The 27,361-nt window shown below is 45.2% G+C and overlaps 1 protein-coding gene across 22 annotated transcripts; it reads left to right on the top strand.

Annotated features, from left to right (window-relative positions):
- Window positions 1-357: 357 nt before the first annotated feature.
- On the top strand, window positions 358-26,421 carry NPY5R (neuropeptide Y receptor Y5). 22 transcript variants are annotated; one of them, XM_074993106.1, is made up of 7 exons: window positions 358-1,166; window positions 2,662-2,738; window positions 17,996-18,116; window positions 19,406-19,458; window positions 20,556-20,602; window positions 22,675-22,741; window positions 22,832-22,922. In XM_074993106.1, the coding sequence occupies exons 1-6, from the start codon at window positions 1,076-1,078 to the stop codon at window positions 22,718-22,720; spliced, it is 435 nt and encodes a 144-aa protein (XP_074849207.1). In that variant the 5' UTR covers window positions 358-1,075; the 3' UTR covers window positions 22,721-22,741; window positions 22,832-22,922. The 22 variants fall into 22 exon arrangements, with proteins under 22 accessions (XP_074849207.1, XP_074849208.1, XP_074849184.1 ...); XM_074993091.1 differs by lacking the exon at window positions 17,996-18,116 and adding an exon at window positions 24,327-26,421 and having other exon boundaries at window positions 1,147-1,166; window positions 20,513-20,602; window positions 22,832-22,924; XM_074993107.1 differs by lacking the exon at window positions 17,996-18,116.
- The last annotated feature ends 940 nt before the right edge of the window (window positions 26,422-27,361 follow it).

The raw sequence follows: 27,361 nt of genomic DNA, 5'->3' as shown, positions 1-27,361 counted from the left end.
TCGCTCCTCCCCGCCAGATGCCGGTGCTCAGCCGCGGCGCGGGCTGCCAGAGCAGGCCCTCGCCGGGAAGCCTTCGAGGGGGAAGAAGAGCCGCGGGAACTAGAGTGGCCCGCCCAGCTGCGCCGGCCTTGCCGGGCCTTTCCTCCCGGGCAGCCTTTGCCCCGGACACCTCAGATCGCTAAGTGCAGGGAACGGAGCCGAGCCGAGCCTCGGCCTTCACACCCGGGCCACAGTGTAACCCCCCGACCCCGCCGCCGTTACTTTGGTGGGAGAGCCCGCCGCGCCCCGCCTCGAGCAGTGGCCGGCTGCCCGCTCGCTCGGGGAGGCTCCCGCCCATCTGCGCGGCGCGGCTGGGCGGGAAGCCAGGCGCTGGGGTCAGAGCTGTGTGGTGCCGCCAGGGCACTTCCTGGACGACCCGCCCCCGCCGGGCTGACTTGGCCGTGACCTGCGGAGAGCCGGGCCAGGCCTGGGTTTGCCGGGGCCAGTTCAGCAGCAGAGGCGGCGCCGGGACCGGGCGGGGGCACGTGCTGTCTCCTGCCCGTCTCCAGTCAGTAGAGGGGCCGGTAGTGAGCTCAGTCACCGCCGCGGACCTCCTCCGGGGTCGGCGGCTTCGCCAGGCGCTGCCTCCCACCCTTACTGGTGTAGCAGACGGCTGTACGGTCAGAGGATGCCTGCGATCGGGCTCGGGGAAGCTGCAGGCGCGGGGAGCCCCAGCCCGGGCTGCAGGCGGCTGGGCGGGAAGGGGAACGGGTGAAGTTGCTAGCGATCGCGCTTGCCTTCCCCGGCCAGCTCATCAGCTCTGTGCTCCGGATCCCCCTTAAGAGGGGTGCTGGGGAGGCTAACCTGCGCTTCTCGGGGTGGGGAAGGAGACGGTAAAGGCAGGCTGGCAGGCACCCACAGCCCGCCCCCTCCTCGGGCTCCCACAGACCAGTCCTGCCCTCTGCCAGCCTTTGAGCCGAAGTTTGATGCCCGGAAAGCCCCATCCCCGCCGCTCCAAGGGACGCCTGCCAGACCGCCAGGTCAGGAAAACACCTCGGAGTACGTCTCCCGCGGCTACAGCTCTTCAGTCACCCTGATGAGCCCCAACCATCAGCCCCGAAAGCGTGCGCGCACCCCGCCAGGAAGACAGACCAGGACGCGAGTATGGCGCAATCGGAGCCCACCTGGTAATTGTTCTTCTTTCCCCCGCGTTCCTTGATTGGGTCCGGGTTTAGAGCAGGAGGCTGGATGGAGACCCAGCAACAAAGCAGTGGGGGAAACATCCACTGGTATTTCTCCAGCACAGATCCTAAAGAGTGGTGAGGAGAGCTGGAGACTCCCCTTAAAGCTGAACTCCACCTTATCCCAGCATCACATGATGGTGCTCTATGGAGCAGATCCTGAAGATCCCAGTGTAAGCACATCACCTTTAAATCACACATCTGGGGGTGGGTTGCCTAGTAATTCTGAAATAAATGCAATTAAGCACTGAAACAAAAGGGGTGGGGGTGTACAGCGAAAAACTTGGGGGGGTAGTTTGAGATTGCTTTTGCAGGTTGAATGTTGTCACACTTTGTTTGCAAGTCAGTGCCACCTTGTGGTCAAAGTTAAGATGATATTATGTAAGAGCTGGCTGGCGATGGGGCTGGTAATATGGATTGTGCCAGTTGTAAAGTGTTGTTTGTTGTTGCTTGAAGCAACCAGTCTCCACTTTGTTTTTCTCTTGAAAATTGATTGAACCAACCAGGGTTCCCAAATGCAAACACCACTGGTTTATTTGCATTTCAAAATATTAAGAAAGCTAAAGGTTTCCTTTCAAATAAAAACTAAACGTCAAGACCACAAGGAATAACAAGCAGTCCTGTGGCACCTTAGAGACGAACAAATGTGGTAAGTCATGAGCTTTTATGGGCAAAACCTACTTAATCAGATAAAAATGAAGCGGAAAAACAGAATCCAGGGTTCATATGGGGGAGAAGGGGAGGAGAAGTCACCTGCCGCTAACAGGACTAGTTATGAATCAAATTAAGTTGGATGTGTCTCATTTCTGTGCATATCAAAGGTGGGGAAATTGCCCTTGAAGTGCATAAGACAGGTAAAAAATTTTATGGAAGCATGGCTACTTTCAATCCTTTATTGAATGCCCAGGGAGGTGAAAGTGTTCCCCAACAAGCTTATGTGTGTTCTCATTCCTGAAATCAGATTTAAGTCAGAGAACCATTCTTCTACAAAAGAATTTTACCACAAGGTTACAGAGGAACATATCAGAATTGGAATTCATTTACATATTTGACACCTTTAACCTTGGCTTAAGTAGAGATATTACCTCTCTTATGCATTATGAGGCCAATTTTCCCACCTTTGATAACCACAGGAAATGAGACACATCCTACTTAATTTGCTTCATTAACTGGTCCTACTAGTGACAAATAACTGCCCCCACCCTGCTATATAAACCCTTGATTCTGTTTTTCCTCTTCATTTTTATCCAATGAAGTGGATTTTCCACACAAAAGCTCATGACCTAATACATTTGTTAGTTTCTAAGGTGCCACAGGGCAGCTTGTTGTTTGTGAAGCTACAGACTAACAGTACTGCTGAGATTCAGAGAATGTATGATTTTCTGCTGGTACATTTCACAGGTATGTGTAGTCCTGATTTGTCCCAATTTGCCTTTCTCAGATTTTCATCTGTTGGAAATTCCAATGTGCTGGAACACTGTGAGAGTTCATCAGGGGGAAGGCTGGGAGATTGGGAAGGTACGTAGGCCATGAAAGAGTAGGGTTATCCTCATAAGATAAGCAGAAGGAAAAGTTGGAGAACCATTGCCCTAGGCAGATTCTGCATGATTTGTAAAAACTCCAGATTTGACTAGATATTTGAATATAGGATGCACCTGGTCAGTTCTGTTCCCCTTTCCCACTAGCCACCGCAGGCACTCAATGCAGGACTGCTAGAGCAAAGTTGTAGTAGTAGTGTGCAAGTGTCCAACCCAAAAGGTTTTAGGACCCAGTGGAGAGTCTCAGAGATGTCATCCAGTTAAACATGTGCTTAATAAAGAAATGACTACAGCTAACATATAACTTGCAAACACTAGTGAGTTTCACTTAAGGCCGGAATGACTAGAAGGCTGAGGTCTGGGCTTTTCCAGTATTTCTAAATTCATTTTCAAAACATAAGTCATTGCAGACATAGCTGCATTAATATGGCACTCCATAATTTTTCTGTGACTTGCCTTGTCAAAAAATTGTGAGGTGATGATTATTGTTATGTTATCATCATTACTATAGTAATTTCATTACATTAATTAATACAACATTCCCAGTCAATGGGAGGCCTGGTTTAATGGAAGAAGGAATCGGGGACCAGTACTGAGGCTTGTAGCTAAGTTGGACTTACAGCTATATTCACAAGGAGCTCATATGTCTGAAGCTGAGCAGAGCAGGGCTGGGCCAGTATTTAGAGGGGGTAGCCCAGCTGTTAAAGGGGATATTAGTGCTGGAATTCTTTAGATAGTGCTCATCTACCTAAGACAATGACCCCTGCAGGATCTGTAAACTGAGGGCCTGCTCATGGACATTGAAGGGCCTGCGACGCTATTCATAATAGAGTCCAGACAATTTTACAGATTTTTTTTTTAAAAGTGAGAGCATTGCCTGTCTAAAATGGAAGGGACCACTTTCTTTTGTCTTCTTCATGTTCCTCTGACACTGGCATGCTCCCACTACTTCCCTGTGGGGCTCATGCTCATCCTTTCCCACCTTGTGATTATTTAAGAAGCTATATGCAAGCTTCGTGTCATGCACAGCCCCAGCACTTTGGCTCCCAACAGGTGCAAAAGGCCAGGGGTGAGCCTACTTGCCCATTCCAATGAACAGATTTGAGTAGTGATGTTGGAGAAGTTACATTTGTCTGATCTTTAAAAAAAATTCCAGCAGTTTCATTGTATGAGAGACTCTTAGCTTCTTGTTTTCCATTCTTATTTTGCATGTTGTTACTGTCAGCTGCAATGTTTTGCCTCTGAGGTAGCTGCATTTCAGTAGGGAGTAATCCATAACACTTTGTTTCTAAAACAAACTGATCCTAAGGTAACTTCCATCCAAGGATCTCAGTCCGCTTTATAAACGTGAATGAACCAAGCCACATGCCATCTCTTTTGTAGCTGGTGACTATTAGGATCTCCATTTTACACATGGGACAACTGAAGCCAATAGAGATTAAAGATGGGCTCCTGCAATGACTGAATGCTGAGAGCTCACAAAGAAGTCAATGAACTGGCAGTTCATGATGCTCACCTCCATGCAAGTAGTATGAGTTTAAAAGGCCTTTAAAGGATTACCCACTTTCACACAAGCAAGCCTACAACAGAGTTCTTAACAGAACTCAGAATCCTGAGTCTGCAATGCTATCCTTCATCCCACTCCCATAAGTAGTATACAGTGAGGTGTCTGGGTTTAGTTAAACAAGATTTTTGCATTACTTTGAAATTTGCAAAATGTCATCCAGTAGAGTACAATCTCAAAGGCCTCTGGAACAACAACTGGTGGTAGTGATTCTCATATATTCAGAACCATTGAGTTAAAGCAGGAGTTTTAATTTTTGTGCCCTATGATCTCTTTCAAAGGCCATTCATGTTGCTATAACTCTTGTTCTACTTCACTTTCCCTCCCCCAGTTTACTATTTTGTTGCTCCCAAATGCTGTTTTATGCATTAAATTTAAATTGTAAACACTACTGAACATGGACAATAGCTTTCCTCATTGAAACACCAACTATAGATGTAGGGTATTAAAAAAAACCAAAAGAGTAATAATTGGTACTTACCTTATAAAGCAGAGATGTTTTCTTTTCAAAGTCATAATCCATGTTGTAAAGTAAATATCCATAATATATTGACATAGCAAACTTGCCTTATGAAATGAACTCAGACTTTAGAAATGCTCTTATGCATGTTAACTATATTTCTCTATCCTCAACACTTTCCAGCTCAAACTCCCTGGCTGACAAAGGTCAAATAATTCCCCAGTAACTCTTCTTTATTGCTAACCATTGGGAAGACACAGAATACAGAAATAACAAAATAGCCAAGCAGTAATTCAGTAGAATAATATATTCATACTTCTCTGGGGAGTACGTTATCTCAGAACACCAAAGACACCAAGAACTGCAAACATATTATTGTTTATTTTGTACTAATTATCTTTCTGCAACAAAATGCATAGTATGCAAACACTCTGCCCAGAAAAACAGAACTGAGCAGATAAAAGATGACAACCTTTCATAAAACAATAATTTACCATTGTGTGAGGCACAACATGTGTTATAAAATCATTAGGAAAACAAAATTACTGGGTTGCCTGTAAGTTAGTCCATAAATATTATCTGTTTGTATGTCTCAAAATATTGTAAAGTCTGTGTTTACAAAAACATCAAAATTAAGGTGGTGACACCTTCTATTATTTATTTTGTTGTGCCCAGATAGCGCAGCACAAATGTTACACAAAAAATCTTTTACTACAATCCATCACTATTTTTGTAAAGATTTTTGTAAACTTTCTAACTAAATCTACACTAGCCACTAATTTCTTAATGTCTAGCCTCTTTCGAAAGAGCGCATGGAGCATCTACCCCTGTAACATGCTCTTTCGAAAGAAAATTCGAGGAACGCGACTTTGCTTTCAAAAATGTTCCTCCTATCCTGTATTAGGAAAAGCGCCTCCTTTCAAAATACTCTCTCAAAAGAAAACCTGTGGAGACACTCTGTGGTCCACTCTTTTGAAAGAGGAGTCATCCATGGTGCCAGCTATGGAGGACCGTGGAGATGCCCTGAACATCAGCAGTGGGACTCTATGAAAACCACGTCTGGCCACATTTATAACCCCCTAGTCCTCGAAAGCCCTGTGCAGGAAGCTGAGAGTGTGCTTGCAGCTGCTGAAGCATGAGCTACTGCAGCACGCCCTATAGACACTACAGCAAGAGCAACCAAAAGCCAAGGCCAGCAGCCAGCCTCTGCAGCAGCACCAGCTCCCCCCCTTCCACACTGCAAATGGGCCATCACAGGGCACCCAGGAGCATCCCCGAAAAAAAGGGCCCCCTCCCAGACTGAGCCTGAGGTGAGGGACCTGCTGGGGCTGTGGAAAATAGGAAGTCCTGAAGCAGATGGGGGGCAAGAGGTGAAATGCAGCTGCATTCACCTGGCTTTCCAAGCAGCTAGTAACCCGAGGGCACGCTGCACACACCGCCGACCAGGTGCACAGTAGAGTAAAAGAGCTGCGGCAGGGTAGTGCCCAGGCAAGGGACTCCAATGGCTGCTCAGGGGCAGATCCCTACCTCCCCATGCTTCCCGCCCCTTCCCAGCCCTGCTGGGGACCCTGCACCAGAGGTGGGAGAGGAGCCTGGGGCCAACATGGACATCCACCCCGTCCCAGAGTAGGGTCCCCCCATCCACTCCCGTTTAAGGTTCCCCCCTGCCCCTTTTGCATAATAGTTCCCTGCTCCTTTTCCAGTTAAGGTCCACACCTCCATCCCATCCCAGTTGAGGTTTCCCCTTCCACACTACCAGTTCATTGCCCCACCCCAAGTTGAGGTCCATCCCTCTCCAATCTCAGTTCAGGCCCCACACTTTTTCACCACACCACCCTTTTGTAGGGCACGATTGCTCATAGTTTGACCCCATTGTCTGCTACAGTTACTTTGTCATAGTTGTAAATAAGAAATTTTTTGTTAATGCTTAAATCTTTATTTTTGAACCATCCCTGTGTCCCATGCTGTTGATGGGATGACAGTGGGATGTGGATGCGTGTGCATGCTGGGGTCGTGGTAGGGGGATGGTGAGGGGTGTATGGGAGGTGGGTGGGGGGGACCAGCATGTGGGGACTGTGGGTGGTGGTCACTGTTGCTCATGTGCAAATATCTCTGAAAGGACGCCCCCAATGTGGATCCCATCCTGTTGTGCTTGAACGCGTGGGGCGAGGACCAGCTGTTCAAGGCTGGGGCCGTACTCTGCCATCCACAAGGGGGGAATACCTCGCTCTTTCCCTCCATGATGTTGTGCAAGACACAACAGGCACCCACCACCTGGAGGACATTCTGTAGCCCAACCTCTAGGCTTGTGAGAAGGCGCCGCCACTGGCTCTTCAGATGCCCAAAGGCCCGCTCCATCACATTTCAGACCTGGTTGAGGCGAGTGTAAAATGCCTTTTGCATGGGGTCGGGGTGGCTGGTGTCCACCACGAGGCAGAGGGGCATGGTCATATCACCCACCCAGAGCTCTTGCTGAGAGATGTATGTCCTGGCCTCCAGAGCCCAGAATCACAGAACACACAGACATTGTGTGTCCATCCCATCCAGCCTATATGTCCATGAAAGAGCCCTTGCTGTCCACCAGCGCCGGGAGCACTACCGAGTGATAGCCTTTTCTATTGAGGTATGTTCCAGCGTTGTGTTCTGGGGTGCGGATAGGGATGTGTGCTCTGTGTAAAGCAATGAAGCAGTTTGGGAAGCTGAGCACTGCGACTCCCGGGACGACTGCATCCACATCCCCCGTGCAGATGACCCTGTGCAGTAGCATGGTATTGATGGCACGCACAACCTGCATGGGGGAGAGAGCATGTGGTCTCTTGAGGGCATGAAGGGCATGCCCGAGACACACACCCTCTGTCCCTTCTCCTCTGCCCTCCACCGGGCCCCTTTTTCCCTTCCCCCACCCAGCCCCCTACCCCCTCCACCAAAGCTTCCAGCCATCAAGGGTCCTCCACCCCTCCCAGTGCTGGGTACGTGACCTGATCATGCCTTACCTCGATTACAACAGCCCCAACGGTGTCCTTGCCCACATCAAACTGGTGCCCCACAGACCAGTAGCTGGCCAGGCTGGCCAGCTTCCAGATGGCGATTGCGCCCCCTTTTTTCAAGGGATAGGAAGGGCCTCATGCAGGTGTCCTGGCACCTCAAGGTGAGAGCAAGCCAGTGATGGGGCTCCTGGAATGTCTGCTTGCTCATTCGGAAATTCTGTATCCATTGAGCATTGTCCCATTCCCCAGCACCAGCTGCTTCCACCAGTTTCAGCTGCTGAGATGGCTCTAGAGGTGTTGTGGGGCTCTGGGTGGGTGCTGGCATGATCCTGGGTTGAGGAGCTCCAGGGCCACAGTGGCAGGGTTCACCCACGTGAGTAGTTGGAGGGCAGCTGTGAGCAACATGGCAAGGTGGCCAACCAAGGTGTGGAGGATAGCCAGTTTGACAAGAAGGAGCCATTGCTAAGGGTCCATTGGGACAGGCTTGAATGCACCATCATGTCTGTGCAGGGGCTCTGCACAGCTTGTGGTAGCTCAGTGGGCCTGTGTGAGTGCAGCGTGGGGGTGTTCGGGAGGGGTCCTTTGAGGGAGCACCTGGCTGCGGGCTCTGGAAGGGCTTGTCAGCCATGCAACCCTGGCTGCAGTGTTCCCTGCTCTACTCTTTTGAAAGAGCGGCTGAGGGTATGAAGATGGTCACTTTCGAAAGGGCAGAGCGGTCTTTTGAAAGAGCTGATTGCAGGCACCATCTACTTTTGTGTGTAGATGAGCTCTTTCAAAACATGATCTTTCAGGTTGTATCATCCAAAAAATCATCTTTCAAGTAGATGTAGCTTCAGTTTATTGTTTTCATTTGGAAATAATGAGTATATGCATCTGCTTTCATATTTCTGCAAAGCTTTTGTTGCACAACTGTGCCTTGTTCACATGTAAAGAATCACTTGTGTTATTGAACCTGCTCCTGTTATCCTTAGAGTAAATCAAGTCTTTATTGCAGTCTTCACTGACAGCAGCAGAAAACTTTCTCTTTTAATGACTAAATTATATGCACTCTAACTCTGCTATAGGACTGAATACTACCATCTGCTGTGCTGGAGCTCTGTTCTTCCCCCTTATAATGGCAGGGACCAGGATCTAGTGGTTAGAGCTGGATGCCAGCCCAGAAGTTAGAACTGGTATCCAGCCGAGTGAGTAAAGCAAAAAAATTGGAACCAGCAGTCAGTGCCAAAGTTCAGAGATGGAGTCAGCAGGCAAGCCATGGGTCAGACCAAGGTTGTAGAAAGCTGGAACCAGATAGGAACAAGGCAGACACAAAGGTAATCATGGCTGCCAGAATAAGCATTAAGCAGCCCGTATCAACTTCTTATCTTTTATGGTTATACAGACTCATTTAGACTCATCCTTATGGAATGTCCAGCAAATCACAGCCCAGATGTCGTCCAGCAAAACATAACCCAGATGTTTAAAGCAGCTATGCTGCTTTTTTAAAAAATGGTTTGAAAGGGAAGTGAAGGCAGCTTTCAAAAACAAAATAATAGACTATATAAACAAATGTAGAAAGGCAATATTGATAGTCAGGAATATAAAGCAGAACTTAGGAATTGTAGCACATTGAAAAGGGAAGCCAAGGAACACAAGAATTCTGTGGTCAGCAGAGGTAAGGACAATAAGGAGGGTTTTTAAAAAAAAATAAATTAATAGCAACAAAAAGAATCTTGACAAAAGCTTGAATTATTTTGTGCCTGTCAGGCTGAGGCTGATCCACAGCAAGATAACTGAGGGGCTGATATAGGACTCGAGGCATGATGAGCTGAAGAAGAGCAATGTAATTGATGCATATGAACATGAGCATATAGATCCTGTCAAAATAATTTGATACATTTTATGAGGTTACAGTTTTGGCTGATAAAGCTAATAGTGTTAATGTAATATACTTAGACTTCTGTATTAGTTCATTTGGCTTGGTACCCATGACGGTTCGATTGAAAACTGGGAAAATATAAAATGAATATGGCACACATAATTTGAATTAATAAATGGCTAATTGTACAATGGGGAGTCGTCACTAAGCAGGTCTGTTTCCAGTGGGATCCCATAAGGATTGATTATTATCAATTCCCTGGAAGAAAACATAAAATCATTGCTGATAAGGTTTGCAGATGACACAAAAATTGGAGGAATGGTAAATAACAAAGAGGACAGGTTACTGATTCAGAGTGACCTAGATTACGTGGTAATCTGGGCACAAGAAAACAATGGATATTTTAATACTAAAGTGTAAATTTACACAGCTGGGAATAAAGCATATAGGCAATACTTACAGAATAAGGGCTCTATCCTGGGAAGCAGTGACTCTGAAAAAGATTTAGCCTATCTCCATACGGTACAGCACAAAGTCTATTTTAAGGCACATAGATTGATTTTACAGTGTGACTATCTTCATTAGGCGAATACCATTAGGTTGATTTCAAGGAACGCTAAGGTCAACATTCTTGCGTCAACCATCTGATGTCATGTAATGCCAAGTTCAAACCGACAAGGTCAAATTAATGCTGGTGTGGAAACTGCATTTCTTTAAATCAATTTTATTGGCCTCCAGAGGTATCGCTGAATGTGTTTGTTCTGTCCACTTTCACTGCCCCTGCTCTCCAGCCATGCAGGAAGCAGGAAACAGTAAGCCTGGCATTTTGAATTCATTCCTTTCTGATCAGCATGGTGATTGCATCGAGCCATGAAAGAGAGCCCCAACATGGAGCCATCAGGAGAGCCAGGATCACATTTCAGCTGGTGGGCTAGCACCCCCGCCGGCTGTGGGAACCAGACAGCAGCACATCGACAGCAGGACAGCACGTCCTGCCCTGCATCGGTGAAGGCTTCTTCCCTGCAAAGGATATAGCAGGAGAGGCCAAGAAACTTCTGCACTAAACATTTGTATGGGGCAGCCCCCATCCCCCTAGGTGCCATGTGCCAGCCCCCACCCCACCACATCACATGGCAGCTGGGCTGTGGGGGTTGTGCTTGCAGACACCGACATGTCCTTCTGTGTGCAGAGTCAAGGCTTCCTCCCTTCACAAGATTTAGCAGGAGAGGCCGAGAAACTTCTTTTCTGCACTTCACATTTGTTCAGGGAACCCCTCCCACCCCCACAGGTACTCCCACAACACCATGCCACATGCTGGCTGTGCAGTGAGGAATGTGCTTCCAGACAGCAGCATGTCCTGGCCTGTGTGGTGTGAAGGCTTCTGTGCTTCACATTTTCTGGGGGCTCACCAAGCGCAAGGGGCTAGCGTCCCCAGCAGCTAATATTTTCAGGGGCTGGCTCAGGGGAGATGGTTCCCCACACATGAAACATTTTCAGGGGCTGACTGTCCCCACCTAATAAGAAACCTACTGACCACACCACATGAACTGGTCCTTCAGCTGGCTCCTGTCAGCTGAGCTTTGTTGGGGGTGCAGCCCCATGGTGGCACCTGTTTTGGGGGCTGCCCCCCCATTTAGGCCCACAACCAATAGAACAATGTCAAGAGGTCAGAGGGCAACATGAATTTTCTGGGCTGCCCCCACACCCCACCACCTAATAAGAAACCTGCTGATCACACCATCTCAGCAGGTCCCTCGGCTAGCCCCTGCCAGCTGAGTTTTGTTGGGGACCGGCCCCAGGCCCTGCTCCAGTACACTCCCTTCCCAAAGCATGTGGCTCAGGGAAACCACAGTCTCTTCAGTGTCCTGCTTGCTGTATTTTCATTGGAGGAAAAGTAGCCAAGAGACCTGTTGACATGGCATAGTTATCTGGGTGCTTGCAGAGCAATTGTGAACGGTGCTTCAGCTTCTGAAGCCCATCATGTGTTTTGCTTTCTTTCCCTTGGGATTCCCTACTTTCCTTCTTTGTGAATAATATTAAGTCTTTCCCTATTCACATGGATCCAGATTCTTCCACTCTTTGGTGTTCTTTCACCAGGAGAAAACTAGTTGAGCAGCCTGTTGACATGGCACAGTCAGCTGGGTGCTCCTAGAGCACATACGTTGTAGTATGTGGGACTGACAGTTCCCTGACATGCTTCACCTTCACCTTCTGAAGCCCACTTGTTTGGTTTTCTTTCCCATGGGATTCTCTGCTTTTCCTTCTTTCCTTTTAAAAAATGACCATTTGCTTTCGACAGGCAGGGGATAAGGGCAATGCAGTCTGACATTATGACAGCAGGTGCTGTCAGGATAAATTTGGGTAAGAGGTCCGTAATGTGGATGACTCAAACAATTTTTTCTCATTGAAGAAAAAGACTTCCAAAAAATGGGTGTTTGTTTTCAATGGGAGGGGGAATGAGGGCACAGCACTGTGGGAAAATGACATTGCATACCCCCAACTATGTGCAGGGCATTTTTTCCCCAAAACGCACCAGCAAAAACCCCAGAATGCCCTGGGGCTGAGGAAACTGTGTGATATCTTACCACAATGCACTGCTGCAACAGTCAAACTTCGATGATTTATTGGGGATACACTAAGTCAACGTTCTGCGGAGGTGTGGAAACTCAACTTGAGCTTTATGAAACCCGGTGATACAAAGTCAACCTTGATAACTTTGACTTTATTTCATAGTGTAAAAGTAGCCTTAGACAGCTAATTGTGACAGCTAATCAGCTGAACAGGAGATCCCAGTGTAACACTGCAGACAAAAAAGGCGAAATCAGTCCTGGAATGCAGAAACTGAGACTAGAGAGGTTATTTTACCTCTGTATTTGGCACTTGCACCACTGGTGTTGGAGTACCATGTACTATTCTGGTTCACGCAATCTTAGAAGAATATTGATAAATTGGAAGGAGTCCAACAAAGAGCCCACAAAATAATTAAAGGATTCGAAAATATGCCTTACACTGATAGATTTAAGAAGCTCGATCTATTACATTTAACAGGAGAAAGTTAAGGGGTGACTTGATCACAGTTTATAGATACCCACAGAAGGAAGAAATATTTAATAATGAGCTCTTATTCTATCAGAGAAAATAGATGAACAAGGGGCTGGAAACTGAAGCTAGATAAATTCAGTCTGACAATAAGGCATAAATATTTAACAGTAATTAACAATTTGCCTCATTCTGTGGCACATTCTCCATCACTGACCATTTTAAAATAGAGATTGGAAGTTTTTTTTTTCTAGAAGAGACACTCCAGGAATTATTTTGGGGAAGTCTGGTGATCTGTGTTATACAGGAGATGGGACTAGATGATCACAGCGGTCCCTTTTTGCCACAGAAGCTATGTACTAGTGAATCTATAACTGTCACCTACTATAGTTCTTGTATGTTCAGGTCACTCCTGCCTCTTAGCCTGCTCTGTATCCTTAAATACATGGAGGAGGGGCTTTTACATCACCTCACTTCCCTGAAACAGTCACTAAACCCCTCTTGATATATTGTCACTTTATAGCATATGAAGAAGGGCTTAAATTCACAAAGATTAGTTCCTGTAAATCCCCCTACACCCCAACGCTGACCCTATCTAACCCATTCAGGGCTTTAGATGCAGGACAGGGGATATCAGGGCTTTAGCCCATGGGAAAAAGTTATCAGGATTCAGAGATAGAAAGTAGGATGCCAGAGCTGGGGCTTTAGTCCTATGGAGGGTGGTACCACGGTGTGAGACTTCAGTTCCTCAAGTGGGAGTGGTGCCAGAGCTCAGTCCCACAGGGTATATATCTGGGCAGCAGGGCTCAGGGTTTTAGCCCTACAAGAGGCAGCAGGGCACCCATAGGTTTGAAAATATTCACTGAAGTTCCATATTGGACAGCACCAGCTGAATTTAAGCCTTGACCTGAAGTCTTCATGCAGAGCCTTTCCTGCATTCCCATGGCAAGTCACCAACAGTTTCTTTAATCCTATCCATCCCCCAACTTGTTTTATTCAACCAAGCAGGTTATTCTGTGGTGAGCCAGCTGGCTTCATTAACCATCCTGAGGGGTCAGATAGCTAGCCCCAGGCTCATCTGAGGGAACTTACACCTACAGAAATCAATGGAAGGGCTGGAATTCCACAGAAGACTAACACAACCCATACCACTCAGTGGGGCAGGGGAGGATGTAAGTCACAAGCAAAAGGCAAATTTAGCACTCAGACTACAAAGAGGTACAATATCCACCTAATTGTTCACTCCTCCACTGTGGCTCTATTCTGCTTCCACTTCAACTCAGAGGACACAAGACCAGGCTTCATGTTCCCATGTGATTCATCCTCCCAATCCCAGCCACTTAACACATGTGATATCATTGGCAAAAAATACCAGCTACTTCTTGTAAAGTGATCAGTTCTGCATTTTCCCATGTGTTCTATATCTGTTCATTTGACATGCCTGCCTTGCATTGCACAATTTCATCAATGGAGATCACAAAACTCCCTTCCCACTGCTGTCCATGCTCATCCCAACTTGTTTTGTATAATAAAGAAGGAATGTGGCTTACAGTGCCTTTTTGGAATGGGAAGAGACTAGAAGCAGCGACACAAAAACCCTGTAGGGTTGTTTTAAATACATGTATTTTGGAGGAAAGGAGAGAAGAAGGCAGCAGGGAGGAGATGGGATGGTCAGTTGAGCTGAGCTGTGGAAAAGAGTATTTTCAAACAGCAGAGGTGCCGTATATAACTTTTTATACCTCATAAGAAATCATAAAGTTGTAATTATTTAAGTCATCCCAAATTTTCAAAATGCCCCTGTTCCACTGGGAGCAGACTTTGTAATGACATTAGGATCTGACTCAGCATGACTGTATGCTCAAGAAGTCTGACAATTAGTAATTTAAGGCCTGATTGTCAGAGATACTGAGCACTTGTAGGTTTCATTGACTCACCCTGGAGCTTTGAATGCCCAGTGCCTCTGAAAGTTAGGCTCTGAGGTCTTCATGGACCCTCAATGTGAAGGAGACATTTCAGAGACTGATGAGAAACATGTACTAAAATAACAGCCACCAAGCAATGTGTGAAGGGAGATGGGGTGGTTTGAGGCTTCCCCACTCACGTCATTGGTTCTGTGATTGTATTTCGCTGTGGAACCCCCCTACACTCCACCTATACAGACACTGATTACTCAGGCTTTTTGCATGTACAATATTCAATGCATGAATAAGCCAGAGGAAAACAAAAGAATATAGATCAAATCCCTATTACTTGAGTATCAGACTTAAGAGACTCTTCATACAAGGCAGGTGAATGGTGACAGGTTCAGGATTTGACCCTGTATTGGCATTTGCAATTTCACTATGGTCTGAGAGGCATTTTAAAACATGGTCTGACCATAGTGTTTTTATATGGTAAAGCTTTTCACACTGTTTACCAAAGGGTTGTGTTCAGTGTGATATTAAATATTGGTAGTGTAGTGACTGTAAGAGAAGAAGCCGGTATTGTATTTGTAGAAATAGCTAACACACAGACTTCAATGTGCAAAACTGATCTTTTGAGAGAAGGTTGGGACAGTGGGGGTCAATGAGCCTTCTTGCAGAGGATTTGAAATACTCCGTATGACTGGCAGAATTTGGCCTCATTGTGTCATCCCATGATGGACTCTACACTTCAGAAAGTGTTACAATTTTAAAACCAATAGTCACTTAAACATGCCTAGTATACATATCTTACACTTGTCCTTTGTCAGCCAGAAGTCTCCCTTTGAGGGGAAGAGTGTTTTTCCTCAGCCAGGGCTGCATTATTTCTTTTTATATAAAACGTTGTTATGCAGAGTCCACCAACTCCCATACTTTTCCCGAAGGATTGAAAACACTGAACACAAAATGATTTAAATATCTTCAAATTAGTACGAAAATTCTGAACTGTCCAAACCAAGAAAATACAGACTGAAACGATACCAATGATCCTGATGTGATTACCTTGTTACTGGTGAGTTTCCAGGCGATATGGTATATTGTAGGAGATAAGCTTTCTGCTTTAGCAAAATAAATTATGGTAGGAGTTGAAAATGACTCTCATCTGTTAGTTGATGTGGGATTTGTTTAGAATTTCAGTAGCTTTCTATCAGAGCTTTGTCATCATGAGTAATCTTGAAAACTACAGGATACAAATACTGCATGAAATAATTTGTCAAGATTCCCTCATCAACTGAGCTAGGCCTGATCCTGTTCTGACAAGCAGCAATGACAAAAACTCCTATCAATATCAACAGAAACTAGATCCAGCCTATATGTTATTTCTAGGCAAGGATGTTCTGATTTTTATTTACTGCAAGATATTTATTCAAGCCTCTCCATTTTACTGGTGTATTCTCCAAGTCACAATATTTCAGCTTCAGACCTATTTACTTACTGTGATATCAGCACTGCTCTGCCATTTTTATATCTAAAATTATACAATTTCCTTAAATAGCTGCTTACATCCATTCCCTCTCTCTGCTGTGCTTGCATATATGAGGAGAAAAGGTAAGAGGGAGGATCAAAATGTTTTGCTGAAGTCTGACTTACTCCAAGTTTGTTTAGCCTTTCTGTTGATTATAAAGCTGCTGCGAAAATACACCTGCAGTAGGTGTGATCCCTGGGTAAACTGGAATACCAAATCCCAGAGTACATAGAGATCGATCAGTAAAATAGGAAGTCCTTACATAAGTCACTCTGGAAATAGAGAAAGGCGGCAATAGCACCCATAATTCCATGGGGAAGCAACATCCAGGTAATACAAGCGTCAAGCACTTTCCCTAAGGATCAGGCTGGAGCTGGTTAATGGGTGCACAGTTGCATCCAAAGGCTGGGTTTTGATTTCTGCCGGGATTAACGGGGGTTGTTATGTTTGCTGCTACCTCCTAAATCCGCCCAAAATTAGATCACTTGCTATCTTTAAGAAAGGTCGTATCAGTACCAGGCAAATTAGTAGAAACACTAGTAAAGAATAAAATTGCAAGGCACGTAGAAGAGCACGAATTGTTGGGCAAAAGTCAGCATGGTTTCTGCAGAGGGAAGTCGTATCTAACTAATCTATTAGAATTCTTTGAAGGGGTTAATAAACATGCGGACAAGGGGCACCCAGTGGACATAATATACCTAGATTTCCAGAAAGCCTTTGACACGGTCCCACACCAAAGGCTTTTATGTAAATTAGGTGGTCATGGGACAGGAGGAAAGATCCTTTCATGGATCGGGAATTGGTTAAAAGACAGAAAACAAAGGGTGGGAATAAATGGTAAATTTTCACAATGGAGGAGGGTAACTAGTGGTGTTCCCCAGGGGTCAGTCCTGGGACCGATCCTGTTCAACTTGTTCATCAATGATCTAGAAAATGAGGTAAGCAGTGAGGTGGCCAAGTTTGCAGATGACACCAAGTTGTTCAGGACAGTCAAAACCAAAAGGGATTGTGAAGAACTACAAAAAGATCTCAGCAAACTCAGTGATTGGGCAGCAAAATGGCAAATGAAATTTAATGTGGGTAAGTGTAAGGTAATGCATGTTGGAAAAAATAACCCAAATTACACGTACTACATGATGGGGTCAAATTTAGCTATGACAGATCAGGAAAGGGATCTTGGAGTTATAGTGGATAGTTCTCTGAAGACATCCACGCAGTGTGCAGCGGCAGTTAGTAAGGCAAATAGGATGTTAGGAATTATTAAAAAAGGGATCGATAATAAGACAAAAGATATCATACTTCCCCTATATAAAACTATGGTACGCCCACATCTTGAGTACTGTGTGCAGATGTGGTCTCCTCACCTCAAAAAAGATATATTGGCATTAGAAAAGGTTCAGAAAAGGGCGACTAAGATGATTAGGGGCTTGGAAAGGGTCCCATATGGGGAGAGGCTAGAGAGACTGGGACTTTTCAGTTTGGAAAAGAGGCGATTGAGGGGCGATATGATAGAGGTATATAAAATCATGAATGGTGTGGAGAAAGTGAATATAGAAAAATTATTTACCTTTTCCCATAATACAAGAACTAGGGGACACCAAATGAAATTGATGGGTAGTAGGTTCAAAACTAATAAAAGGAAATTTTTCTTCACACAGCACACAGTCAACCTGTGGAACTCCTTGCCCGAGGAGGCTGTGAAGGCCAGGACTCTATTAGGGTTTAAAAAAGAGCTTGATAAATGTTTGCAGGTTAGGTCCATAAATGGCTATTAGCCAGGGATAAAGTATGGTGCCCTAGCCTTCAGTACAAGGGCAGGAGATGGATGGCAGGAGATAAATCACTTGATCATTGTCTTCTGTTCTCCTTCTCTGGGGCACCTGGCATTGGCCACCGTCGGCAGATGGGATGCTGGGCTGGATGGACCTTTGGTCTGACCCAGTATGGCCATTCTTATGTTCTTATGCTTGTCATAAGCCTTCTGCAATGCAGCTCAAAGCCTCTGCTCCTTCCCACGCTCTCAGGTAGGTGAGCGGTGGCGGGATGGCCAGACTGCTCCCCCCTCAGTGATCTCCCTGGAGATGGGTTCCGGGAGTCTGGTGCTGCTGCTTTTCTCCATCCTCATCCTCCCGTCACCCATTTCCCCCTCACCTCCCCAGGCGGTAACGCCTCTGTCGGACGAAGGACGCAGTGAAGCCCCCCGGCAGCCGTGTGTCCTGCACACAAAACGCTTCGTTGCTCTTCCCTCTCGCCCGGCTTGCAGCCGCGCTGTACTGCCAGCCAGCAGGGCAGCGCTGAGGACTTTGGGGCGGGGGGCCAGAGATTATCCTCGCTAAGTCTGGGGCTGCCCTGGCCCGCGCCCAGCAGAAATGTGCGTGCAGAGGGAGTGCTGGGGCCGGGGGTGCTGAATCAACCGGCTGGGCGTAAGGCCACTTCCCTCCTCCTGCACCGGCCGGGGCGGATGCACACCCTGCGGCGCCGCTGCTCGGATGCACGGCGCCCGAGCGACTCGACCTCCCGCGGGTGCTGAGCTGCTGCACGGGTGCAAGGGACAACATCCCGCGGCGCTCTCGGCCGGCTCTGGCTCCAGCCGGCAGAGCAGCGAGCCCCGGTCACCGCCAGAGGCGGTGAGTCGGGAAGGGCAGGGGCCGGGGCTGAAGTTAGTGCAGCGGTGCGGGGTTGCGGGGCCGCGCCTGGGCTGGGCTGGGCTGGGCTGGCGGCCGGGCAGATCGGCACCAGACGGCCGCTCCTTCGCCAGGCAGCGGGAGCCGCCTCGGGGCAGCCTCCCCCCGCCAGCGCGGGCCACTGGCGCCCCCCATCGCCGCAGGGCGGCCGGCCGCCCCCTCGCTACGGGCAAAGGTGCAGGCGGCAGGTACGGCACGAAGCCCGGCCCGGGAGCGCGGAGAGAAGCCGCCGGGCAGCGGCCGGGTCGGGGGCGCCGATCCCCGCCTGGCTGGCGGATCAGACCCATCCGCGGCGGTACAGGAGTCAGCGCCGGCCCCGGGGACGCGGCCGCCGGGCCCTGCTGCTGCTGCTGCTGCTGCTGGCTTCGGGCGCTCCCCGCGGAACCCACCCATGTGGCAGCGGGAGCCAGGCCCTTCGAGGGACAGCGCCGCTCCTAAGCGCTTGCGTGGGATCGAGGTAAACCCTTGAGAGCAGGGAGCGGCTCCCGGGGCGAGTAAGAGCGATCCCCGAGCGGGGGTGTCCTCTCCCGCGGGGTTGGATTATACTTGCGCAGTGCCCTTGAAACAGACCTATTCGGGCAGCCCTGCTTTCGGTTTGGATGAATAACTTGCTTCTCTCCCGGTTATAGGATATGACAAATGCCACTCTGGGGCTGAGCACGTGTTCGGCACCTCTACCTCGGTGAGTCTTCGAAATGAATCCTTTTTAGATTAATGGAGGTGTATCTCCCATAGTGCTTGAAGAGACCTGAGGAGGTCATGCAGCCCAGTCCCCTACCCTCTTGGCAGGACCGAGCACCATCCTTTTTTCAAAAAAAAAAAAAAAAAAAAAAAAGGAGTAGAAGTCTGTTTGTCCCAGATTCCTAATGACCCCTGAAGGATTGAACTGACTACTGGGGGCTTAACAAGCCAATGTGCAAACCGCTAAGCTCTCCCTCAGCCTTATTTAGCCCTTCATACTTTGAAAGCTATGCCTACAAATTAGGATTTTTGTCTAAGTCACTTACAGTGTGTTTCAGATGATTGCTTGAGGGACAAATACAATCTCTTGTATTAGCTGGCGCAATTCAAAATGCCTCTCTGGAGAAATAAAGAAAAGCATATTGCATAACTGAAGATGTAAGGTCTTCTGCCTTTGGTTCCATATTAGAAGTGTGTTACACTTAACCTTTGTGCTCAACAGCATACACTTTAATATGTTAGGCATGCTTTTTTGATCAGCGAGGCTCTCACTACCTTGCATTATATCATACACCTTTACATTTCACGATTTAATCCTATTTTTAATGAATTGATTATTTGCCCACTGTGGGAAACCATATTGTTAGTCTTTCCAAAAGAATTTTGTAATATTTATTATCTTCTATGAACAAAGGCTACATTAAGAAAGACACAATCTTTCATCGTTAACATACAATGAAGCACTTATGTGGACTTTTGAAGTGCTCTTGCTCTTCTTTCAGTTCTCAAAGTTTCTTAAACTGAAGTTTATTGTTGGATTTACTTGGTATAATAATTGGCATCTGCTTTGTGAAAGAACAGCTTTAACTCTCCCTTGTTGTATATTGGCGTTATGACACAGCCTGTAATTGTATAACACTTAATCAAACAACTGTATTACATATTTCAGTGTTTCCTAGAAGCTTACCCAATTATTAAGTAATTATGGATTATTATAAAACCTATATAAAACAGGGAAGCCTTAGGGTTATGTATTCAACTTTTATATTTCCTAGCTGCTGGATGCTTAACTGCACAGGTTTAACACTGTATTTGCAGAGTTATACCCAGGATATTAAGGAGGCAAGTTGTGTGTCAAACCCACAGTAAGTATAGACTCAAACTCAAGTATAGATTCTCAAATTCAGCTGAGAGTGGAAAGTGACTTAAGCTCCTTGTGCTATTTTAGGGCTTTAGTTTAAATTATTACAAAAACAACCATCTACCCCCAAAAAAATCTTCCTAAAGACATAACATAAGGGGGGTGACAATTTCACCAAGGTGTTCAAAAAGAGATGACAATTAAGCTACATCAGCTGAACATAGATTAACCTGGTTCAGAAAGATGTCTTTAAGATCTTCCTAGTCTATGAGACCTTTTTCTGCTTTAAATGCTGATCCCAAGAGAGTTTTTACAGTCACTGTCCGGATTAGAACTTCACTTTATATATGACAGAGGGAGATGTTTTCAAAAGCACCACAGTGACTTAAAAGCTGAAGTCCCATTTGTAAAAGTGACTGGCACTCAGGAACCTAAGTCTTACCGAAACTCTCACACAGCATGGCATTGACTAGAATAAGATCAGAGAGGGTGAAGAAATTCCAGCAATAGAAGTTGCTACTAATCACAAACAGTAAGAGAGAAGCTTCAGTAAGCACAAAAGTCTAAATAATATCAGTGGCAAGGTACTGTGTGATTGTGGGCTGAAAACCGGCAGTATGGTGCAAAAAAAGTAAACATAATTCTGGGAAGCATTATCAGGAGTGTTGTGAGCAAGACATGAGAAGTAATTCTTCTGCTCTACTCTGCTCCAACTAGGGCTCAGTTAAAGTATTATGTCTAGTTCTGGGCACAATATTTTAGGAAAGATATGGAGAAATTGGAAAGGGTCCAGAGAAGAGTAACTAAAAGGTCTAGAACAGGGATCAGCCACCTTTCTGAAGCAGATTGCTGAAATTTGGCCTTTTGATATCTATGTACAGTCCAAGTGCTGGTGATACTTTATAAAGTCACTAACAGTCCTACTTACAACAGCTTCATTAAGAGCTTTACTGATTAGCTGGTCTTTTGTTAATCCACAGGCCGCATGGCTTCAAGCATGCTCCCAGCTGCATAGGGATGGTAGGGCAGGTCTGCGCCCCTGCCTCGCATGCCGATGAAAATCGGCTCATGTGCCCCTCTTGACATCCATGCCAGTGGTTGCTGACCTGTGTTCTAGAAAACATGATCTATAAGAGAAAATTAAAAGAATTGGGTTTGTTTAGTTTGGAAGGCTGTGCAGGGACATGATAGCAGGGAGGAGGGAGAAAAACTATTCTCCTTAGCCTCTGCTGACAGGACAAAAAGCAATGAGCTTAAATTGCAGCAAGGGAGGTTTAGCTTGGACATTAGGAAAAATTTCCTATCAGATTGGTTAAGTAATGGGATAAATTGCCTAGGGTGGTTGTATAATCTCCATCCCTGGAAATTTTTAAGAACAGGTTGGATAAGTATCTAACAAGGATGATAGAGATGGTGCTTGGTCCTGCGGTGAGGGCACGGGACTGGACTTGATGACCTCTTGAGGTCCCTTCCAGTTCTAGTATTCAGTTAATACCTCAAGCTGAAGACATGCTGTGCAAGTGTTGTGGATCAGATTAAAGACCCATAGAACCTGGCAACTGCCTCTTTACTGGATCATCTCCATAACAATCCCCATCTCCTCATTTCTTGCATGACCAGCATGCCCCAGTGCAACAAAAACAGCATTTGCTGCCCAGGCTTAGTAAAATACCAACAAATTCCTATGTATGTAATGAATCACTAGTTCAGAGAGAGGCAAAACAAGCTGGTGTATCCAAGCTGACTCTGGGTACGTATTCACTACAAGCCTTAGACTATCAAAGCTGAAGCATAGGCTTCAGAATGTTTTTTTCTGTCTCTGTCATAAAACCCCCTTCTCAACCCCTAGAGAGGTGTTAGGTTGATGGAAGAATTCTTCCATTAACTTAGCTGCATCTGTAGTAGAGGTTAGGTTGGCCTAGCTAGATCAGGCAGGGCATGACATTTTTCACAGCTCTAACTGATATAGCTAGGTTGATCTCACTTTAAGGTTTAGACCCACCCACATCTCCTCTTTGTACTATTATTCAGCTTTCCCATAGCTGGTGGTGATACTTGTCTGTCTTCATTCTTAAGTAGGAATGCTACATCAGTTCTGTCTGTGCCCTGTCTCAGAAACTAAAAATGGAAAGTCAAGCTACAGGTGAGAGAAGCAACAGTTATGTTCACAACTAATCCAAACATGCAGACCTTTTAAGGTAAAACCAAATATATTTCCTCTGACACAATTTAGGTGAAGGCAGGATATACTGGGTCTGGTTCCACAGTCTGCTGGTTTTGGAGGTTGCCAAGTTTCCTCTCCTCTGCTCCCTCGTGCCACAAATGCGTGAGTTTCCTTGTGGCCCATCTTTTCTGTCAGAGTGCTGCACTGTATTTATCAAAGGGTCTGCGGGGAAGATTCCAGGCTTCTCCAGCAGTTTGATACCAGGAGCAGTATGATTTCAGTGCACATGCAGCAGTCTTTGACAGCCCACTATTGTAACCACAGCACAAAGCATCCGTGCACATTCCGAGTGCTCTGTGCAACAACTCACCATCTAGGGATACTTCGGTAGATCTTGAACACTTACTCACAGCAAGATGTCTTGTACAGGCTATGAACACACACTGCCGTGGAATATTGTGCACATGAGGCTGATTGATGGAACAAAAGCAGGCTGTACGCCTCATGTCCATGGAGCAGGACACAGTTGGAAGCAGGAGGCCACTATAAGTGGCTCTTGTCATAGTAAAAGGATGCTGTAAACATGGCAAGTATCACTGAGTGGTGCATACATACTAGACTTCACTCTCTCAGCTGCTTGAACAGACAAATAAGGATGCAGAGGTTTCTGACGACGCTGATGCTGTTCTTGTCAATAATCTATAGTAGAACAGACTACATTATTGCAATGCTGCTGGAATTTCACTGATTCCATCATTGTAAAAAGATTTGCTAGGATTTGTCTGACTGTTCGTATTAACCCGCAAACCTCAGTTTCACCTGTACTGACAAATCTCTATCTTCAGTGGAGTCTGCGGGACTTGGCCCTGCCTTTCGTTAACAAATGTTACATACTATTTCCCAGAGTAAGTAGATTAACTTGAGCATGGCAGCAATGAAATTCAAAAATTGCCACAGTGGGAACCGAATTCTGTGGAACAGCGAGAGGCCATAATAATGTGACACTTTCTGAAAGATTCCTTTCCTGGTGCAATTCTCTATTACAAAAACATTATTCATTTTTAAGCACTCCCAGTGTAGTTTGTCATCATGTAGCTGAAATAGGTTCCTTGATTATAACATACTGATATAACACTTACTGCACAGAGCCAGCTTATGAACTCCTTATACACAATAGTGAGCAGTTATTCAAATTACTAGTCCCGCTGATGCTAGCAGGACTGCTTTAGTAAATAGCCGATCAGTCATGAGCAAAGGGTCCACAGTCTTGTCAACAGCAAGCCATTGTTCATTTCTTACTTCATGCACACCACACTTTAAATTGTAAATCCAAAATGTGAGGATCCAAGAATTGGGTTCTAGGTAGGCTGTAACACATGCTAAGATGTGAGGAAATTAATTAGTGAACATTAATCATTATGCAGGATTTAGGGCAAAGTATAATATTACTAGACTTTAAAATGTAATGAAACAAAAAAGAAAATGGTTATTCCTCTGAATTCTGATTAACACCAATGTCGTCTTTTCTGCAGCTGCTAATTAACATCTTTCTGATTCTAAGCAGGACTGTAATATGGATTTAGACCTCAAAGACTATAACACAACCCTTACGAAGAAGAACAACTCTGCTACTATCAAGAGTTCTGATTTTTCTGCCTGGGAAGACTATAAGAGCAGTGTAGATGACTTACAGTACTTTCTGATTGGACTGTATACATTTATAAGTCTTGCTGGCTTCATGGGAAATCTACTTATATTGATGGCTCTAATAAAACGCAAGCAGAACACAATAATAAACATTCTCATTGGAAACTTAGCCTTTTCTGACATTTTAGTTGTGCTGTTTTGTTCGCCTTTTACATTAACATCTGTCCTGCTCGACCAGTGGATGTTTGGAGTAGTCATGTGCCACGTTATGCCCTTCCTCCAATGTGTGTCAGTTCTGGTTTCAACATTAATGTTAATATCTATTGCTATCGTCAGATACCGCATGATAAAAAATCCCCTTTCCAGCAATTTAACATCAAAACATGGCTATTTCTTAATAGCAACTATCTGGGCTCTAGGTTGTACGATTTGCTCTCCTCTCCCAGTTTTCCACAAAATTGTAGATCTCCATGAAACCTTTAATTTAGAGGCATTGAACAGCAAGCTTTTGTGTATTGAATCATGGCCATCTGATTCATACAGAATTGCCTTTACTCTTTCGTTATTACTCATGCAGTATATATTGCCCTTGGTTTGTTTAACTGTAAGTCATACCAGTGTCTGCAGGAGTGTAAATTCCAGATTATCAAACAAGGAGAACAAATTTGAAGAAAATGAGATGATAAACCTAACACTTCACCCACCCCAGAGTTGCAGTTCTCAGGTGCAACTCTCTAGCAGTTCTAGGTGGAACTATACATTTGTCAGACAACACAGAAAAAGGTATAGTAAAAAGACTGCAAGTGTGATGCCAGCTATTTTACAGAATCATCAGGATAACTCTGGAGAACTCCCAGAAACCTCTAGTACAGAAAGAAGCCAGCTCTCTTCATCCAGTAAGTTCATACCAGGGGTACCAATCTGCTTTGAGATGAAACCAGAAGAAAATTCAGAAGTACAAGACGTGGTTATAGTATCCCGATCCATGACTCGAGTTAAGACAAGATCTCGGAGGGTGTTCTGCAGACTGACAGTACTGATCTTAGTTTTTGCTATCAGCTGGATGCCTCTTCACCTTTTCCATGTGGTCACTGATTTTAATGCCAACCTAATTTCTAATAGGCATTTTAAATTAGTATACTGCATATGTCACTTACTCGGCATGATGTCCTGCTGCCTGAATCCCATCTTATATGGGTTCCTTAACAACGGCATAAAAGCTGATTTGATGTCTCTTATTCCATGTTATCAAATATCATGAGTTTACAAGCTCAGCGCTAAAATATAAAACAATGTTATGCCTATAAGCATAGTGAAATATAATATATTTTATTCATGTTTGGGTGTGAATCAGTTGTGGTTAGCAGCAGTTAGTAGCTGTAGGTGTAAATGGTTAATTCAAGGCCTGAATGGTTTTTACATGCCTCTTATGTACAGCAAAAATACACGAGTACATTGCAACATAGGTTGAAGCTTTCTAGTTCAGCATCCTCGGGACCTGACCGGTGCCAAACCAGAGAATTCGCCAAACCACGGGAGGTCAATATTGTCTAGCAGCATTACCAACACTTCCACTGTTCGTTGGGCTCTTAGAAGACATTTAGGGGTAAATTAGAGCTAACTAATAGCACAGAAAACTGAGAGCCAGGATGGTGGCTGGAAACAAACTTTATGGGACTGCAGGAAACTTGGCCACACCTATGATAAGTGGACATCTAGCTAACTAAAATCATACCAGATTATGGATGTTGCTGGACCAGAGAGTGCTGGACTAAAGAGGTTCAACCTGCATTTGTCTTTGTTTACCTATTGTACAGAATCTTGTCTAGTGTACAAAACCATATCATTTTAATAGTTCAATCCAATGTTTCAACTGTGCCTTCATCTGTAATTGCAAATATCTGGGCCGTGAATTCACAATTCATGTAAGAAATGAGTTCAGCCATCTCAGTATCAGTAATCATGAAGCTATAGTTAGCAAATTATGATTGCGAAATAACGTTTAAAATTAATCAGACTATTTTGACCACTTAAAATTAAAATGTTGTTTGATGTAATTAAAACACAGCTTATATTTTTCTTTGCTTTTGATACACCCGGTACATCTCTCTATTACATTTGCCAGACAGCATTACATTTTTATTGTCTTCACAGATGGTCTTCTTCACTTGAATCAGTAATTGGATAACCACTATTTTATAAATTGCTCTTATATTTCTGGATTTATTTAGCACAATCTACCTTTTTTTCTGGCAATTTTACCATGTTCTATCATTTCAGACGCTTTTCAACTTAACTTAAATATAGGATGTCTCTGTACTTATTTTCATGCCTTTCCTCCAAGAACAGTATGTTCTGAGTCAGAATGAACTCTATTTACTGATCCCTGTGACATCAAGTGACAATAGAAATAAGAAGAAATAGAACAAAATATTCTTTCCTTCTGAAAGCAAATGATGATCCCTTTTTCTCTACAGTGTGCCTGTTCTTTTGGAGAGTGCTGTAATCTTTCAGATACAAATATTTGTTTGAGGAATCCAAGCAGCAGACACTAGGGCCTTGGTACAGCCAGGCAGTTGAGTCAGTGGGACTAGTCATATGCTTAAAGTTATGACTGTACTTAAGTATCTTGCTGACTCCAGAAATACATTTTAAGAGGCCACTTTGTCTCTTTGCTGTCCTCAATGTCTGTGCATAAATAAGTGCTTGCATCTGTTTTAAGCACAGAGCATCAGGTTCTGCCATGCCTAACATGGGGAAATACACTACTCCACAATTAACGACACTAGATTGAATTAACCTACAGGTTGAACATCTTTAATCCAGCACCCTCAGGAACTGACTGGTGCCAAATGAGAGAATTTGCTGGACTATGGGACATCAATATTATCAACACTTCCACTACCTAGTGGGCTTTTAGAAGACATTTAGGGGTAAATAGCACAGAACACT

Source organism: Carettochelys insculpta, chromosome 4, assembly GCF_033958435.1.
Source record: "Carettochelys insculpta isolate YL-2023 chromosome 4, ASM3395843v1, whole genome shotgun sequence".
Classification (NCBI taxonomy): domain Eukaryota; kingdom Metazoa; phylum Chordata; order Testudines; family Carettochelyidae; genus Carettochelys; species Carettochelys insculpta.
The sequence above is the reverse complement of the archived record's forward strand: the minus strand, read 5'-3'. Positions and strand labels throughout refer to the sequence as shown.